General features: G+C 41.5%; 1 protein-coding gene across 1 annotated transcript in view; it reads right to left on the bottom strand.

Annotated features, from left to right (window-relative positions):
* The window catches only part of GPC3 (glypican 3), a 417,096-nt gene that overhangs the window by 380,333 nt on the left and 18,210 nt on the right, over nucleotides 1-18,553 (bottom strand). Inside the window, exon 2 of the mRNA XM_024746584.1 lies at nucleotides 4,856-5,017. Within this exon, the coding sequence (XP_024602352.1) occupies nucleotides 4,856-5,017 (162 nt within the window). The remainder of the gene's footprint in view (nucleotides 1-4,855; nucleotides 5,018-18,553) is intronic.

The raw sequence follows: 18,553 nt of genomic DNA, 5'->3' as shown, positions 1-18,553 counted from the left end.
GCTCTGCGCTCTGCAACGGGAGGGGCCACAACAGTGGGGGGCCTGCCTACCGCAAAAAAAAAAAAAAAAAAAACCAAAAAAAAAAAAAAAAAAAATATGGCCGGAACACAACAACGCCTTCGTGATCTAGCCTCTTGTTTGTGTGTAGAATATACCAGATAGGTATATTTGGAAGAGAAGCTTCAGGAAGCTGAAAAAAGGATTGCTCCTGGAAGTATTGATATTTCAAACAGCTCAGCTTCACATCTAAGAATGCATAAAATAAACCCCTCTTTCAAAGGGTCCTTTGCCTAAGTGCTCTCTCACCTGTGCACTGGAGCTGCTTCAAAGTCATCTACATGGGGCAAAAGTTGTTGAATTACATCATGAAGTCCAGCTTTGTCTGGGATTGTGTCTGTAATGGTAATGCATCATTTACCTGGCCCCATGTGGGGTGAAGTGGTCCACAAAAATGAGCTGTCTAGATAATACAGTAACCACCCAAAGTCATAAAGGCCATAAACAGAGAACTAGAATTAGAACTTAGATTTTTCTGACTCCAAGTCCAGTGTTTCTTCCATTGCCTTTAAGCACCAAAAATATTTTGAGCCATTCAAAATGGAAATATTAAGGGAAAAACAGTGAGCATAACTTGATCTTTCCTTATCAATTCACAGCCATCACTAGGAACATTAGTTGTCGGATCTATTATAACATAGGGGCTACTGAGACAGGTAGGGATATACTCCTCTATAAAATGCCCCCAACTGCCACATTCAGTGAGTTCTTGAGTCACTTTTACGTCCTCCACTCTGTCACTCGTTAGCTTCTTGCTGCTCATATGTACCTCCCTCTGGCAGTCTTTCAAAGCCCTTCTAGTTAACTGCTTATCTACTACCGGCTGGAAAACTAGAAAATCAAGCTTGTAAAGACTGTGCATAAGTTCAGAACGGTTGTAGGCTCTGAACAAGGACCCAGGAGCTCTCAGATGAGACAAGTACATAAAGCAGGAGCTCCACGTCGTTTTAGGTGCACGGAGATGTTTTCTGCTTAACCACCATTTCTCCTCTCTGATAAAGAAAGTTCAAGTTGTGAGAGAGACAACTTCCAGAAAAGCAAAGTGTTGCTGCATTCTGAAGAGTCTGTTCTCACTCAAAGTCAGCGGTACCCTGGGGAAGACTGGAATCCTCCAACGTACAGAAAAAACCCGGACATACGCCTAATATTTCCTGATGGTACAAGGTTGAAAGTTATAATGAAATTCTACAAGGAAAACAGAACTCAAGGCTCGAAAGTGTAGAGGTGGTGGAGATATGATGAAAAAGTCAGAATTCTATCCCATTTTTCTTCTCAAGGACCACAAATCCTACAATTTCTTAATTTTGTTTTACCTCAAGCACACTAAGAACAGGAAAACCATATCACATGATGGCTTGGAAGAAGCTGTGGCATCAATGAGTTTCCTCATCTGTAAAATGGAGATAATTACAGTATGAACCTCATAGGGCTGCTGGGAAAGTTAAATGAGATAATTATGTAAAAGTAAGCATCATATAGTAGGCACTTAATATAACTGTCACTATTATCATCATCATCATCATTATTAGGTAGGGGAGAAGAAAAAGAGAGAAGAAAATCTACTTTCAGCGAAGTTTTTCAAAAAAGAATTAATTAAGCAGAAACAAAAAACGATTGTGCTGCCCCATTTTACCAAGCGCATCAAAGTAAATTAAGTTTAGGAAACGAGGCAATGCAAAGATTGAAAATAAAGAACAACTATTTTAAATGCTTCAATCATTATCAAGACAACGTTAGCAATAGAGCACTCCAACTACTGTAGCAAAGGGCCCCAGGCTCATTTATGAGGGCAAAGGCTTCCTGCAAACGAAGACATAAACTCCAAATCGAGGCAGTAAGGATTGCTCGTGGAACTGTGCACATATTTGCAGAAAGCACTCACTGCTTAATACCCCCAATGTGAACTAGTGAAGGAACCCTAAAGAGATTGTGGATCTAGGCCAATATCAAGATGAGCTATCTTCAATTTCATGTGGTGAAAACAGCTCACATCAAATTTCACAGGAGTTAAGTACTGGAGCAATTTTCTCAACAATTTGTCCTACCAGAATCTTGGGGAGGGGGTGTATTTTAGGGAAAAAGCAACTGTGTCCGCCAATTAAATTCATTGGACTACTAAGTAGTTATAAGAAAAAAATGGATACTCTCTTTTTCTCAGCAATCAGTAATACATCATCTTGTAGCAGTCCCTGATTTTAGTCTTGTCTCTCCAGACAAGGAGACAATCCTACAGAAAGGATTTGGGGCAATGTCTCTACAAACATGGCATAATTGTCTTGAGGTCTAGGACCATGTTTTATTTGGTTCTTATGGGGTTTATGTTTTCTAAGAGCGAAGCAGGAAAAGAATAAGAAGAGAGAATGAAACAAGATAAAGAATGAGTACATATGGTGACAAGGTAGAAGGCACCGGCAATGCGTTCAGACATTAGTTGTCTCCGTGTTCCTTTGCTAGGGTTGTCCTTCTGCCCGCCCCCACAATTTGAGAAATAATATATTTATATGTATATGTGTGTGTGTGTGTGTGTGTGTGTGTGTGTGTGTGTGTATGAGAGAGACAGAGAACGAGTAGGTGCTGCCCCCCTACTCCCTACCCTCTGTTCACATGACAAGCGTTCAGCTTCCATTCTATAGCAGCCATATCTGGAAGCTAATCCAATCAAAATCTTGTCAAAACTTCCTTTCTCTCTTAGTCTTATGCTGTTCCAGAACTAGAAAACACAACGTGCAAAATGCAGAACTGGACAGAGATGTGAATGCTGACATGCAAGGCCCTCAGATAGACAGCCACGTCAGCTACTCTTCACGCTAGAATACCAGCGTGATCACTCCACCACCCCCAGCCAGCCAGGCAATGGTAAGATAACATCTGTGGGCTTGGTTATTCTGGGAATGAAACAAATCACAAATACTCCATTCTAGAAAAGCCCCTCCACAGCCCATAGAGTAAGATTCAGCCCTCCACTTCAACTAGATTCTCATGTCACATCACTTCTTATCACCCTACTTTCAGCTAGTAGATCAGCTCCAAAATCAATCTAAGAAGTACATGAATGGTACATGTATTTTTAAAATGAGCTTAAATTATTCATTCTTTTGCCAAATTGTTAGTCTCAACAAACTCTTCACAAGAGTCTGACTGCATAAATAGGTTAACAAATACTTCAAGCTTCTGTATTATACTTCATATAATCAACCCAACATCCCGAGGCTTTGACCCAAGAAACTGTTGTGAATGTATGTTTTATTAGCTAATTTGAATAATTTTCTCAGCTTATTCTAAGTATTTCATTATAATATGCAAAAGAAACTATAATCAACCCACCTTACAATTCAAACAGGTTAATTCTTATAAAGGTGCCATAAATCTAAAGATTTCGAATGTCAAGTAGTCAGAAGTGTTATTTTTCTATCTGACCCCAATTCTCTCCTTGTGGGACAAGAAAAAGGCAGCTGATTCCATCTGCTTAAGGAAGGATAGAAGAAAGCCCCAATATCCATAATTAACTTTCTTTCACAGGAAGTGGCATAATGAGGTAGTTAAAAGCATACACTCTGAGAGCCAGGCCAACTGGGTTGAAATCCTACTTTCCCCATTTATTAGTTGTGTGACCTTGGGCAAGTTACTTAACCATTCTGTGCCTTGAGTTTTCATCCATAAAATGGGGAAACTAATAATACTACTCACTTCCTAGGGTTTACTGTGAGGATTAAATGAATTAATATATGTAAAACACTTAAAAGAGTACCTAGCACATAATGCTATATAAGTGTTTGCTCTCACCACTACCGTCATCCTCCTAGCTGGGTCTCTGAATCAAGGGAGATACTCCCCATCCAGCTATGACAGTCCTACAAGTTAATAAGGAGAAATGTAATTTCCTACCCATTCTGGCAACACCACAACAGCTATCTTTTACAGTCATACACAGGTATAATAAGAACTGAGACTCAGAAAAAGAGAAAGGATAATCACTCACACAAATGAGAAAATGTAGGGCCATTAAGCCAGTTTTTCCCTCTTAAATGGAAATTGTCCCAGTGGGCAGAAAGAGCTTGTGCATGTTCCACAAATATCCAACTAACTCCCAGAGAAAACTGGTATTTAAGTAAACATTTTTGTTTTTTAAACAAGTTTTATGGGCTAATGGAGGGAAAGTACCATTTATTCTTTCTTCAGAGATTTCATCCTTTACATACAGGTAAACAGAATGTCCTTAGACAATGATTTTTGACAATACCCACCTTTCCAAAGATTGTAATGCAGCTTCTCTAAAAACCATGTTTTTCCTTAACCAGAATCTCTCACTGGGAGGTTTTTGTTTTTTTTTTTTTTTAATTTTTATTTTTATTTATTTTTTGGCTGTGTTGGGTCTTCATTGCTGCATGCAGGCTTCCTCTAGTTGCGGCGAGCTGGGGCTACTCTTCGTTGCTGTGCGTGGGCTTCTCACTGCAGTGGCTTCTCTTGTCGCAGAGCACAGGCTCTAGGCACGCGGGCTTCTCTTGTTGCAGAGCACAGGATCTAGTTGTGGCTTGAGGGGTCAGTAGCTGTGGCGCACGGGCTTAGTTTCTCCACAGCATGTGGAATCTTCCCGGACCAGGGATCGAACCCGTGTCCCCTGCATTGGCAGGCGGATTCTCAACCACTGCACCACCAGGGAAGTCCCTCACTGGGAGGTTTTTATGACAAGTATTAATGTTGGAATGGTAATTTATAAATTATACTTAGCATTTGAAAGCCCAGTGCCCAAATAATGATGCCATTGAGCAGCACATCTCAAATGATCCCCAGAACTCACCTTGGAAAACTGCAGCATTCTGAATAATTAAGAACTTGAGCTCCATACTTGCAGACTGAAGCAGTTGTTCCATGTTCAATCGCGCTGTTAGTTGGTATTTTTCTTCCATCTTTCTTGAGCAGCATGTTGGGCCCTTGGGGAGACATACTTGCAAATCTGATCCTGAAACAAACAAGTTTTTCATGTTTCAGTAAGCAGAGTGTCTCACACACACAGGAGGCAAACAAGGCAAAACAAAGCATTTTTTTTAAAACACAGTAAAATCTTGATTATCCAAAATCAGCGTTTACCTTAACTAATCCCTGCTTTCTCCCTATTATCTTTATGACTGATTCTTTTTGAATAACTGTAAGAATTAATTGCCTCGGTTTGACTCATAAATGCTGTATAAACTAATTTATAGCACGAAGTATACGTCACTGAACACCAATATTTAATTTGTCTGTTAAAAGACCAATCTTCACTCCTACAATTTCTTTTTCTTGATTATAATTTATGAATGAAAACACAAGCAAGAAGCCACTTTCAAACTTCCAGTTATGATTTCCTAATGAAATGTATGTCTGGGCAATCCAATGTCGCTAACATTAACATTCAATCACCAAAAGCCCTTACAGCTCAACAATTCTAGCTCTAGCACAAATGCCAACCTCCTGCTCCTCTGAATTCCTGAGCTCCCTTATGAAGCAGAATGCTTTCTTATTTCTGTATCTCGATAAAGATTTGCCAAATGAATAATCTTCTTGATTATTCCAAAGTTAGGGAATCAGAACCTCTTCTCAGTCCTCAACCAATGTGACCCTTTGCAGTCCTCACAGTTAACCAATCCCTCCTTAAAACACTCCCCTCCCCTTGCTTTAGTGAATCTACCCAGTTCACTAAACCTATCCACACACACACCCCATACACCGCCCCCCCACTGCTATGGCTATTCTTATATATATTTATTTATTTAATATTTACTTATTTAATTTATTTATTTTGGCTGCGCTGGGTCTTCACTGCTGCACACAGGATCTTTTAGCTGTGGCATGCAGACCCTTAGTTGTGGCATGCAGGTGGGATCTAGTTCCCTGACCAGGGATAGAACCCAGGCCCCCGCATTGGGAGCGCGGAGTCCTACCCGCTGGACCACCAGGGAAGTCCCACTATGGCTATTCTTATCTATCTTTTCTTGCTTCCTCTTCGTCTGCCGATCACATAAATGTTGTTGACCCTCTTTCTCATTCTACATCTCTGCCCAACCCCAATGATCTTACCTAACCCCTGTGATTGCTGAACTCTCTAATCCTGCCTTCACCGTTCTTCTGAGCTCCAAAATCCCACATTTTCAACTACTCTGTGGGAATCTCAGATTCAGCAGACCCCAAACTGAACTCAATATATCCCATGTGAACACACAAGTTACGTCTCCTGTATTCCGTACCTCAGTCAATGATCATCATCTACCAGGTTTCCCCATAAAAAAAACCCTTTTTGTTGTTTTCAGCTCTTCGCTGGTGACTCAACACACTTCTGTATCCATGGAAGTCATCAGCATATAAAAGAAAATTGAAGCCATGGGAGTAGGTGAGAGTCATTCAACAAATATTTTATTGGGTATCCACTATGTGACAAGCACTGTGGATACAGCAGTCTGTAAAGTCCCTGCCCTCGTGGAGCTTATATTCTGGGAGACAACAAACTACATATGTAAGGTCAAGCAGTGATAAGTACTACAGAGAAAATAAAACTAAGTAAGGAAAGGAAAACAAACTGTGGTATACACACACAATGGAATACTACTCAGCCATAAAAAGAAATAAACTATTGATACATGCCACCACATGGATGAACCCTGAAAACATTATGCTCAGTGAAAGAAACCAAATTTTAAAAATTACATACTGTATGGTTCCATCTAGAAAGTGAAAATTAATCTATGGTGACAGAAAGCAGTTCAGCGGTTGTTGGCGGAGATGAAGCAGTTCAGCAGGTGAGAGTGAGGAAATTTGGAGGAGTGATAGATATATTCATTATCTTGATTGTGATGATTGTTTCATGGCTGTAAACATGTATCAAATTTATCAAACTGCACCCTTAAAATATGTATAGCTTATGGTATGTCAATTATACCTCAATATAGCTGCTGTTTTTTAATGTTTAAAAGTAAGGTAGATAGGGAATGTGGTGATTGCAGGGACGCTTCTATTTATGTAGGGTAATCAGGGATGGCTTCTTTCATAAGGTGACATTTGAGGAGGAATGAGGGAAGCAACGGAGAGTCCCAAGATTTTATATCCTCTACCAATACTAGCAAATATTAGGGCTCAATGCATATTTAAGTCCAATCTCCTTCTTCTTCTGTAACTCCTGTTTTACTCAAACTTTCCCTTCGATAAGCATTTGTTGAGCTCTTCTGTGGTGGCCATGAAAATGTGCATCTCAGACCTCCTACCACAGGGAGTGTAACTGCCGAACGGTCCCAGCTGCTGTGCTCTAAATTCAACGCCATGTTGTGCCCAGGCCACAATCCCTAGGGGCTGCTCCCAGCCAATGACAGCATGGCAAAGATGCCAAGTCCTGTGAGACACAGGACTTTGCTGACAGGCATTTTGGCTTGAGGACTCCCCACTGACCCTGACAAAACTTTCTTAAAACTGTACTGCAGTTTACATTCTCTCTACTCAACCTTCCCTCCTTCCCTCTCTCCTCCAAAGGGGTCAGACCTACACCACAGTCGAACGGCTCATTTCCTTCCCAAGTGTTTTCCCCAAGAAACTTCTTGCACATCTAGTGCTATATTGGCATCTGCTTCTCAGAGGACCCAGTCTAACATATCTTCTGTGTGCCAAGCACTGTGCTACGTGGTAGAGGTACAGCTTTCAACAAGAGAGACATGGTCCTTATCCCAAGGAGCACACTGTCTAGAGGGGTTAACAGAGATGAATACCTAGTGCATATAACTGGGTGCGATAAAGCGACATAGTTATCTAGGATGACAAAACATGTATATGGGATATCCCCCCAAGGGGGGACACCCCCAAAGCTCCATAAAATCCTTGGCAAAGTAAGCTTTCATAATAAACATCAAATCTTACTGAAGTGAGGCTAGAAAGCATATTCAGACGTTTTAGACAGCTTTTCAATGACTGAGGTGTTGTTTTTTTTTTTAAAAAAAAAGGTGGGGGGAACTAGTTAGCCCTAAGTTACCAGAAAACTTACTTTTGTTACAATCTCTGATTTCCCTAGGAATTCCAGTTATCATGGCCCTAATGTATGTGTCCAAGTTTTCTTCATTGAGGAATGAAATTCATCAAGTTCAACCTCACAAGACATCACTGCTGGAGTCCCCAGTATTGACTCCAAGCTCTCTACTTCCTCCTCCTTAAGGGAGCTGCTGACAAAAGTAGTAAAGGAGAGCATGGATAATGTGTATCACCAAACCTAACGCAGCACTGCATTTTGTAGTACTGGATGGAAAGGTGATGTTTAATGTGTCAAAATACAATTTGGGGTCTGGAGACGCAGAGTTCAGATTTATCTCCTATAAATGTCAATCTCATATACGAGCCTTAAACCGATTTTGAACAGGGTCTAAGCTCAAAGCCTTTATGATTATCTTCAGAAAAAGAAAAATAACAGAGCTAGTTCTAGCTCACTGTGTTCTTTCTACATGAGGTTACAAAATGTAATGCCATTCTAGAAGTAGAAACTGACGCAGTTTATTGGACCAAGTAGGGAAAGAGTCCCCTTGGGGACAAGTGGCTAATCTAGATTTAAACAAGGGTAGTTGGGACACATGTGTAGATATGAAAAATCCTACATAGCAGGTACTTTCCAAACACCAGTTTATTTTCTTAGTAAACTGATGCCTAAATAGTGTGTGGTTTAAAATGCCTGTATTTGCAATACATTCATAAAATTAAATGTTATAGATAAAATTCTTTGTGTTGCTAAATTTCCATTGGTGATGATTTCCAGTTTTCAAGAATGGTAGGGTTTATTTGGCAGGGTGGCTGTTAGTACTGTTCTAACTCCCACCAGCTCTAGCTAGTGGGAGTTATAAAATAATAGGGCTCAGATCTTTTCTTTGTGAAGTGCTGTGAGTTGCTTCCATCTTAGAAGGTAACAAACTGCCACTCAGTGTACCAACAGAAGCCCAGGAATGACTCTTTAAATGACCATGACGCCAGTTTGGTTTGCCTTAATATGATAATTCATGAAGTAACTTAGAGCATGCATGGGGGTACCCCCCTTCCCTGAGGTGGTCAAGTCTCATCATTGTATAAACTCCTACGACCTCAGGAATTCAGTTAGCCAAAATCTTTAAAGGACTAAAACCTCAAACGAGAACTTATGGGAAAACATGTCAGATGTCATGAAGAAAGGTACGTGTTATATCCAAATGTAAGAAATGTATATATAGCAATATTTATCCTCCCACCAACTTATTACAGCCTGGTTAATCAATAAACCAGTATAACTGATCTGGGGGCTAAGAGTTAGCTATAGATTTGAGGAAATAAAACATCTATAAACTGATAAGAATTCACGATTTCCAAACCAGGAAGGAGAGAAATAAATGCCAAAGGGAAAAACATTTTGTTTTCAGTAAATTTCATATAACTCACAGGCCAGCTTAAAATAAGCCTCAGTACATGATAGCATAAGGAACAAAGTGGGCCAGGAGAGCTAGACACACCTAAATGAAATGACAAAAATGAAATATAACCATTTTAATGCATGAACATGCCCATGAAAGAAACAAGACAGAAAGAACACACAAAACAGAAAGAAATAGAGAAAGAATTTAGAGGGGAATCCTTATCAACAAAACAAAGAATTACTCTGGGAACCAAATCCCAAGTGGGATGAATAAGAAGTAGAACCGAGGGCAAATGACTAAGGAGGTACACTGAGAACTGGTACATACTTGTGTGAATAAAAGCAGAAAGGCCAATTCAAGAAATAAGATGTAACTTACAAAAGACATAGTAAGTAGCAAAGCATTCTTTAAGTATGTCAGGAACAAAAGAAGGTTAAGGGAAAATAGCTCCTTTATTAGATGGGAAGGAAAAGTAATCACGGACCACACTCGGCAAAGAGGTGCTCACATTTTTTTTTTTTTTGTAAAAATGGAACTCAGCTGGGAAATGGGAATAGAGACAAGCACTATAGCCTGGGATGGAGACAAGGAGAAGACTTAGCAATTGACTATTCGAATGAGTCAGAAAGGTTCAACTCTTTAGGGCTTAGTAAGTTGCATTCCCAGATGCTAAAAAAATAATAATAATAACTGAAGTCATTACAGGGCTGCTAGTTCCCATTTATTCTGGAGGGTTAAAAAGTACCTTCATACTATAATCTCCTCTCCTAGATTTTGAGTTCCTGAAGAGCAGAGAATGACTCCCATCTCCTTTGGGATGCTCCGGCGATCTCAGGCAGCCCTGTGCATGTAGTGGTGCATTAATGAGGGCTGCAGACTGAGAACACAGAAAGAACACTTTCTGTCTGATCTAAAAAGGAGGAGTGGAGACAGATGACCCTGAAAATGTTACATCTGTACGCTTTGATCTTGGAAAAATATATTAAAATACCACAAAAATCAATTTCCAAACATCTTGAAGATTCACAAATAGATGTTTCGCTTGAAGAAACTATAAAGTAATTTATTTCTAGTTATTTTGAGACAATGTCTTGCTTGCACAGTGGGCCCAGTTCTGGGTCTTACAACTGAGAAGGGATATTTGAGTTATGGAAGCCTTTCTCTGGAGGATTATTCCCATGTGTATTCAAGCTGGGCACCCTTACCAGTTGCTTTCCCTTCCAGAGGCTAAATCACAGGTGGTCCACCGAAAGCTCCCTCCTGATGTGTACTCTTGTGTAAGGGGATCTCTTAGGTTTGGCTACCTGTGGCCTTGCCTTCTTGACCTATAACACAGACTCTCTCCTTTGGGCCTAGTTCTTACTCTTTTGGGCTCCATTCAAGGACTTGACATTTTAGACTGCTTCTGGTTTCCCTTAGCCACCTCCACCAGGACTGGGACTTCGGCTCCTCTCTGCCATGCAGTCACAGTTGCACCACACTCACTTGGAGACCCCATTCCAGGCCTGAGCTCTGTCCCTAATTGGAAGAGGACAGTGAAAACTATATATGAGGCTGTTTAATTGTATCTGTTCTATTGGATTTTATTCCAAGTCAGTAAGTATTAACGGCCTGGAGGCCAGCATCATGGTAGGCAAAACACTTATGGTCCCCTCTGGTCAAGTAGCTTACAATTTAGTCCTAGCCCCACCACTTACTAGCTTGCAACCAAGGGTAGATTATTTAACCTCTACACGCCTTTTCGTCCCTATTATCAACACCACTTACCTGGCAGAGTTGTTGCAAGGACTGAGTGAGATTATGCGTGTAAAGCTCTTAGCCTACTTGGTACAAGGTAAATATCCAATATACGTTAAGTAAAATTAAAATAAACAAAAAACAAATTCATGCTAAGAGACCAGACTTTCACACACAAAAATAGCTAGAGAACAGTAAAAGCTGATATATGGTTAGGTGACAAAATATGCAGTATATTTTCTGACGTGACAGAAATAGTCTATATTTTAATTGGGGTGGTAGTTACATGGGTATATAAAGTTGTCAAAACTCAGTAAATTCTTCACTCAAAATGAGTGTACTTTTATTATTTATAAATTATATTTCAATAAAGTGGAATTTTCAAATATGTAATATAGACAACATTTGCTAGATAAGTAAATGCTCACCAGAGGCTCTAGGGGTCAAAGAAGACTTCCAGGAGGAGGTAGGGCTTGAGCTACACGGTAAAAGATGAGAAGGCCAATGGGTGAAATGCATATGGCACCTGTGGAATAGTGGGGCAAAATTAACCTGCCTGGAGAGAAACTAGAATCTGGGGTATAGCTAGCTTATCAGGCAAGATGGGCCAGAGTGTGAAGGGCCTTGAATGCAGACAAAAGACTATGGGCTTGACTCCGTGGACAATAAAGAACCACTGTTGAGTCTCAAGCAGAGGTATAATATGATGAAGGGTGCTGTTTAGGAAGATTAGTCTTACAGCTTGAAATTGGGAAATGAGCTAAATAACCCCTCAAGGTCACTTCCAGCCCTCCGATTCTCCAATTACCTTTATTATGTTCTATATGTTGGTTATTTTACTACACTGCAATTTTAGCTAATGACTATAAATTGTCAAAAATCACATTTAAAAACACACTAAAGAACAGAAGAAGTATTAATGTAGACCTTGATCCTTATACTTTTCTAAAAGCAGATAGAACATATTCAAACAGCAACAGAAGAGACTAAATCGTCAGGGCTCAGTAACAATGAAAACTGAAATCTTTTCCATATATATACGTGTGTGTGTGTGTGTGTGTGTGTGTGTGTGTGTGTATGATGGTTTCACACATTTTATTGCCAAGGTCTGCTTTATGAATGGCAGACTTTTTTGCTAATGAAAGTATGCTGTGCTAAAAATAATAATGTAATATTATCATTAAAGTAATATTAAACAAAGGAATGAATGATATCCAAAACTGGTTTGCTTCATGACTTATAGGGAAAATAATAGATGCCTATTAGAATTATCCAAAGGATTAAGTGCAGGTTGCTCTACAAATGAACGAAAAAATAACGTATCAACCATTTCTAAAAGGTTTTCTTTTTAACAGAGGACAAGTCAATTTGCCATCCAGAAATATTAACTAATTTCCTTAGCATATAACAGTGACTTGCTATTAGAACGGTGCCTTTTCCCTTAATTAATCATTATCTAAATCAAATCTTACATGCTCATTAATTTCTTACTAATCAAGATAGGAATACAGATGAAAGAAATGGCTGCATTTGAAACCAGTGGGGAAAGTGAGGATTGCTGGTGGAAGAAATCGTCTTAGGGAACCCAGATGAAGGTTACCCTTCTGTTATTTAGCCTGAAAGAACATGACCTTGCAGAGGGCACACCTGGGTATCACGAGCTCAGACTTTAAAGCAAAGATCATGCCTGGGGCCGTGACAGACTCTGCCTCTGTAAAAGGCAGGCCAAAATGTTGCTACCACACTGGAGTACTGGGAGTTTAAAGCAACCCTGGAGATAAGCCTGAGAATTAAAGAACGAATTACCTTTATCTCTACTGCCAACTGTCAATTAACTGCATATCATTTCATGCCCAGTAAAGGTTGAATCCCTAGATCACTACACTCTCCCACAAAGAGGTTCTTTCTGGACCACATTCCCAAGCAGCAGTCAAACATGTGCTCTGGGAACACAAATTCACTGATTACATTCAGCCTGCCAAAGTGGTGAACAATTCATTCATACAACATTTACAGAATGCCTACTTTGTGCTAGGGTCTCTGCCCAACCCAAGGAATACAGTAATGAACAGGACACAGTCCCTGCCCTGGGGTTCACAGATTGGTCCAGGAAATGGACTCCCAAACTATCAATAACTAGAAACTTCTAGGTCACTCTGGACACCTCATTCACCTTCATCCCCTATAGCCAACTGTCACTAAATCCTACTGGTTACGCTTTTTAAATATCCCTCATCATTCATCTTCTTTCCATCCTGGCCTCATCACCTCACCTCTTTTCACTTGGAAAACTATTACAGCCTCTAAAGTGGCCTTCCTGCCTCTACCCTCTCTTCCACCCAAGCTGGAGAGAGACGTTGCTAAAGGACATATCTGATCACATCGTTCTCCTTCTTAAAAACGGAGCAGGGCTTCCCTGGTGGCGCAGTGGTTGAGAGTCCGCCTGTCGATGCAGGGGACATGGGTTCGTGCCCCGGTCCGGGAAGATCCCACATGCCGCGGAGCGGCTGGGCCCGTGAGCCATGGCCGCTGAGCCTGCGTGTCCGGAGCCTGTGCTCCGCGACGGGCGAGGCCACAACGGTGAGAGGCCCGCGTACCGCAATAAAAAATAAAAACGGAGCAAAGACACAGGCGTGTGAAAGTGGGTGGCATATACAAGCATTGCCAAGGAACCTGGTAAGGCTAGAGGGAAAAGTGAGCTGGTGGAAAGTAGCTGGGGCCGGATAAGGAGGAGTATGTGAGCCCCGCCACCAGAGGATTCCTAGTTATCTTTGGCTATTTTTTGTTTGTTGTCTTTTTACATTTTTTTCCAGCTTTCCGAGGTATAATTGACTCTGAGTTATCTGTGGATTGGATTCTCACAGGAGAGAGTGTTCGCGGGGGCAGACATGCACTCCAAAAGCTTTCTGTCCTTTGAATTCCCATAGCACTCTGCATCCTTTATAAAGACACTTCTCACACTCTCTAACTTGCATCATGGTTACATTTGCATGCCTTATCTTCACTAGATTTAAGTTCCTTCAGGGAAAGACCCTTGACTGACTTATCTTTGTATCTCAAGGGGCTAGCTGGCTGACGTTTGGGCTCGATGTCCTCCCCTTTGACTTGGAAACAATGCCAGAACTTCAAGAGAGTTCAGTTTTAAAGGAACCAGGTCAGATTAATTGATGCTAATAGAGCAACTCGTAGAAGAACAGTATTCCAGGAAAAATAAAGAATCCTCAGAGCCCAAAATGGAGTTCTCTCTCACCTCCTCTTCTCCCTTCTTCTCTTCTCTCCAGCAACCCCCCCCCCACATTATTTAGACAGGGTAAAAACCCTAATAAAAACAAAATTGGGTTGGAGGGTATGCCAGTTGGGATAAAGAATCTTTTTATTTATTTATTTTTGGCTGCATTGGGTCTTCGTTGCCGCACGCGGGCTTTCTCTAGTTGCGGCGAGAGGGGGCTACTCTTCGTTGTGGTGCGCGGGCTTCTCATGGCGGTGGCTTCTCGTGTTGCGAAGCACGGGCTCTAGGCGGGCAGGCTTCAGTAGTTGTGGCACGCAGGCTCAGGAGTTGTGGCTCGTGGACTCTAGAGCACAGGCTCAGTAGTTGTGGTGCACGGGCTTAGTTGCTCCGGGGCCTGTGGGATCTTCCCAGACCAGGGCTCGAACCCGTGTCCCCTGCATTGGCAGGTGGATTCTTAACCACTGTGCCACCAGGGAAGGTCCAGGATAAAGAATCTTTTAGAATTCTGCCAGAGGGACTAAACCAAGGCAATTTTCCTGTCTCCCCCTACTCACTCTTTCACTAGTTGTTATTCTACTCAGATAAGTAGCGGAGATCCCATCTTTTAGGAGATGTATAATTTTTATTCTTCAGATACAATGTTCAAATACGCAGACCTGAAGCATAGCTGAGAATTTCAACACCCTAGGCCCAATCTAAGTGCTAGGCCATTTCCCCTGTGTATGAAATCACATCGGGTGGGGTGGGGGGAAGAACCCTTCCCTACCAAGACTAAAGTGTTATTATCTGTTCTGCTACCAAATCAGCTGTGCGACTCAACCAAATACCTTTTCAGATCTGGGCCTGACTAGATGACCCTGCAGACAATTTCAGGTCTGAGAGTCTGCTTCCAACTATAGGTCAATCAATAGTCACTAAGCCCATTCTAGACTAGGCATTGGGAGGACACAAAAGAAGCAAAAGACCTGCCTCTGCCCTTCTAAGAAGGCTCTGTCAATAGCACTTGGCAATAGCTATACGTGAACATGGATATGAGGCCAAGGCAAAGACCAACAACTCAGCCTTTTCAGTGCTTCACCCCATGTAATAACCACATTCCCTTTTGTATACCCCTTTGTCTCCAGAGGCCAACTAATGTCAGACAGCTTCCTGATGGATGGCACGCAATAGCAAAGGGAAGGACTCTGGAATCAGACCAGGTTGTGAATCCCAGCTTCACCACGTAACAGCTGTGTGATCTTAGGCAAGTTACTGAATCTCTGAGCCTCAGCTTCCTTATCTATAAAACGGGAACAGTAACACCTACCTCTCAAGGTGGTTGTGAGAATTAAAGTCCTATTTAATGTATCCCAAACACATGCCTTCATTTCCTGCTTCCCTATTTTGTTCATGCTATTTCTGTCCCAGGAGTGCTCTTCCCCTAGCTTCAGCTATTAAAACCTTCTCATCCATAGGGTCTCTCTCAAGTGTCTCTTTCATAATGTTTGTCTCTCCTCCCCCAGGTACCCTCTCCACCAAATAAACCCCAGGAGCTGTCAACTCTGTGAATTTTCAGCACAGTTTGTACTTCTAATACTGCATTTTGCAATCTAGCTTTTATAGCTATTGTTATACTTTTATTACCCCTACCATTAAATTGTAAGTTTCTGTAGGCAGGAACAATATCTTGGCCATCTTTGTATTCCCTGACATGGCATAGTACCCGGAATATAGTAGACACTCAATTAATGCTCGTTGAATGGATGAACAAATACTCAACAGTTAGACCCTGCTTCCTATAGATAGTAAGCTCCTTACGTCTTGAGGCATTCAAGCATAATCTGGGTAGCAGTGTCAGAGATACCACAAAAGGGACTCCTGCACTATGTAGCATTCTGGGCCTGGTGACCTCCAACGTTCCTTTCTCTCTGCGTTTCCATGAAGACCACACTCTAACTCACTAATCTCTTTACATGCCAAGACTGTCACTGCCACAAATGTTAGAACCGGTCCTTTTGTCATAAGCAAGTGTGACAGTATTTCTTCAGAGAATGTCTCATCTGTGACAACTATATATTTACCATTCTGCATGCAAGTTGTACCTAAAACTCAGTATACCTGACCCTAAAAAGGCAGTATTTTGCTTCACAGATGTCTCTGGCTTCTAAAACTCCCTGTACCTGATGTTTCTGCAAACCACGAAGACTAGGTAGAAGGCTACGGTAGATTGAAAGCACACCATCACCTTGATCCTACAAGTCCTGTGGAAAGGTTTTTCAAGTGACTAATAAGCAACGATTGCCTTCTTATGGCTAAAGTGTTTAGAAAAATACTTTTTTAAGAAAAAAAATCCAATAAGGCCATGGGTTAAAGACACAAAGTCCACGCTGAATAATAATACGGTAGCCTATTCAGTTTTAGAACTCTTCTTCTGATCCAGAGTGACTAGGTAAGTCATTTCACTCCCCAGGTCCTTGATTTAACCATTTAGAAAGTGGGTTAACAGCAGTTGCCACCCACATCCCTTTCAGGAAACACACTGAAATTTTATAACCAACTTTAAGCTTCCCTAGAACAAGTTCCCCTTAGAGTAGAGAACTCTGGTAAATTGGGATGATTCAAGAGGCCCAGAAAGTTCTCTTCTGTAGTGGACTGAATGGTGCCCCCCCCCAAAAGATTATGTCCATGTACTAACCCCTAGAACCAGTGAATGTGACCTTATTTGGAAAAAAAGGGTCTTGCAGATGTAATTAAATTAAGGATCTCAAGATGAGGTCATCCTGGATAATCCAGGTGGGCCCTAAATCCCATGACATGTCCTTATGAATGACACACAGAGGAGAGACACAGGAAGAATAGAAGGCCATGTGAAGACAGAGGCAGACATTGGAATGATGCAGCCACAGGCCAAGGAAGGCTTGGAGCCCACAGAAGCTGGAAGAGGCCAGGAAGGACTCTCCCAGAGCCCTTGGCGGGAATGCAGCCCTGCTGACACCTTGATTTTGTACTTCTGGCCTCCAGAACTGTGAGATAATCAATTCAGTTGTTTTAAGCCACCAAATTTCAGGTCATTTGTTATGGCGGCCCTAGGAAACTAGTACACCCTCTCTCTCCCACCTATAAGTACCTGCCTAGTAACGTCTAAAGGTTTCATCATGGGTGAGTTACTACTTGGTTAAGCAATTTCATCAGGTGTTGTCTTAAAGCGTAACGTTCCTTGAGTAATTCCCTCATACCTCAAGGCTAAAGAGTTTACCTGGGAGCTTCCTGGAGCACAGGAAAGAGGGGGTGTGGTGGGGGAGTTAACCCAGCACACCTGGATAGGGACATGGGGCGATGTCAAAGGGAAAGATTACAAAAAGATCAAAGGGGCCAAAACCAAATTTGATCTGTGCTCAGCCTTGAGAAAGTCATATTGATGAAGCCCAAATGTTACTTTAACAGCATAGTCCCATACTATAAAACGGAAGTCTTGCAGAAGCAAAAAAATAACAACATTGCCTCAGTCCTTGGTTCATATTCCAGAAAGTCTGTTAGGAGGGTGCTCAGACTAATCCAAATGCCTCATTCTCGCTGCTCAAATGTGTTTGTTTTCAACGTACAGACACCAAGTGGGGAAAGCGGGGCCGGGGAGGGGGGGGGCTGTGGTGGGATGAATTGGGAGATTGGGATTGACATGTATACACTGATGTGTATAAAACAGATAACTAATGAGAACCTGCTGTTTAAAAAATAAAACAAAATTCAGAAAAAATGTCTGTTTTCTTAAGCCTGATAAATTAGGTGTATTTTGTATACATGAAAAAAAGCATTTTAAGCTATTAGCAATCAAACAATCACAAAGAGAGCTGGGCAGCAATGGAATATGCCTATCAGTCTGGGCCTCCAGCCCAACCCTGAATTTGGTAGGAGTTTCTCTTCACATTACACCTGCCCTAGTCTTCCAGCACTCCTGGAGACGCTGTTTAACCAGCTCTCAGGCAAATCTTTCTGATGTCCAATTGCCCTTACTGTTAAGATGCTTCTCCCAGCTCTAATGGCTAACCTAAATTTCAGTTTCAAGCCATTGCACCTTGTAATTACTTTCTCAGCTGCTGTAAATAATCTGTACCCTCTATTTTATCTTTCCCCTTTCCCCATGATAGGGACCTGTGGAAAAAGGAGT

Source organism: Neophocaena asiaeorientalis, unplaced genomic scaffold (assembly GCF_003031525.2).
Source record: "Neophocaena asiaeorientalis asiaeorientalis breed wild unplaced genomic scaffold, Neophocaena_asiaeorientalis_V1.1 scaffold1019, whole genome shotgun sequence".
NCBI classification, from domain to species: domain Eukaryota; kingdom Metazoa; phylum Chordata; class Mammalia; order Artiodactyla; family Phocoenidae; genus Neophocaena; species Neophocaena asiaeorientalis.
Note: the sequence above shows the minus strand (reverse complement) of the source record. Positions and strands in the feature narration are given on the sequence as shown.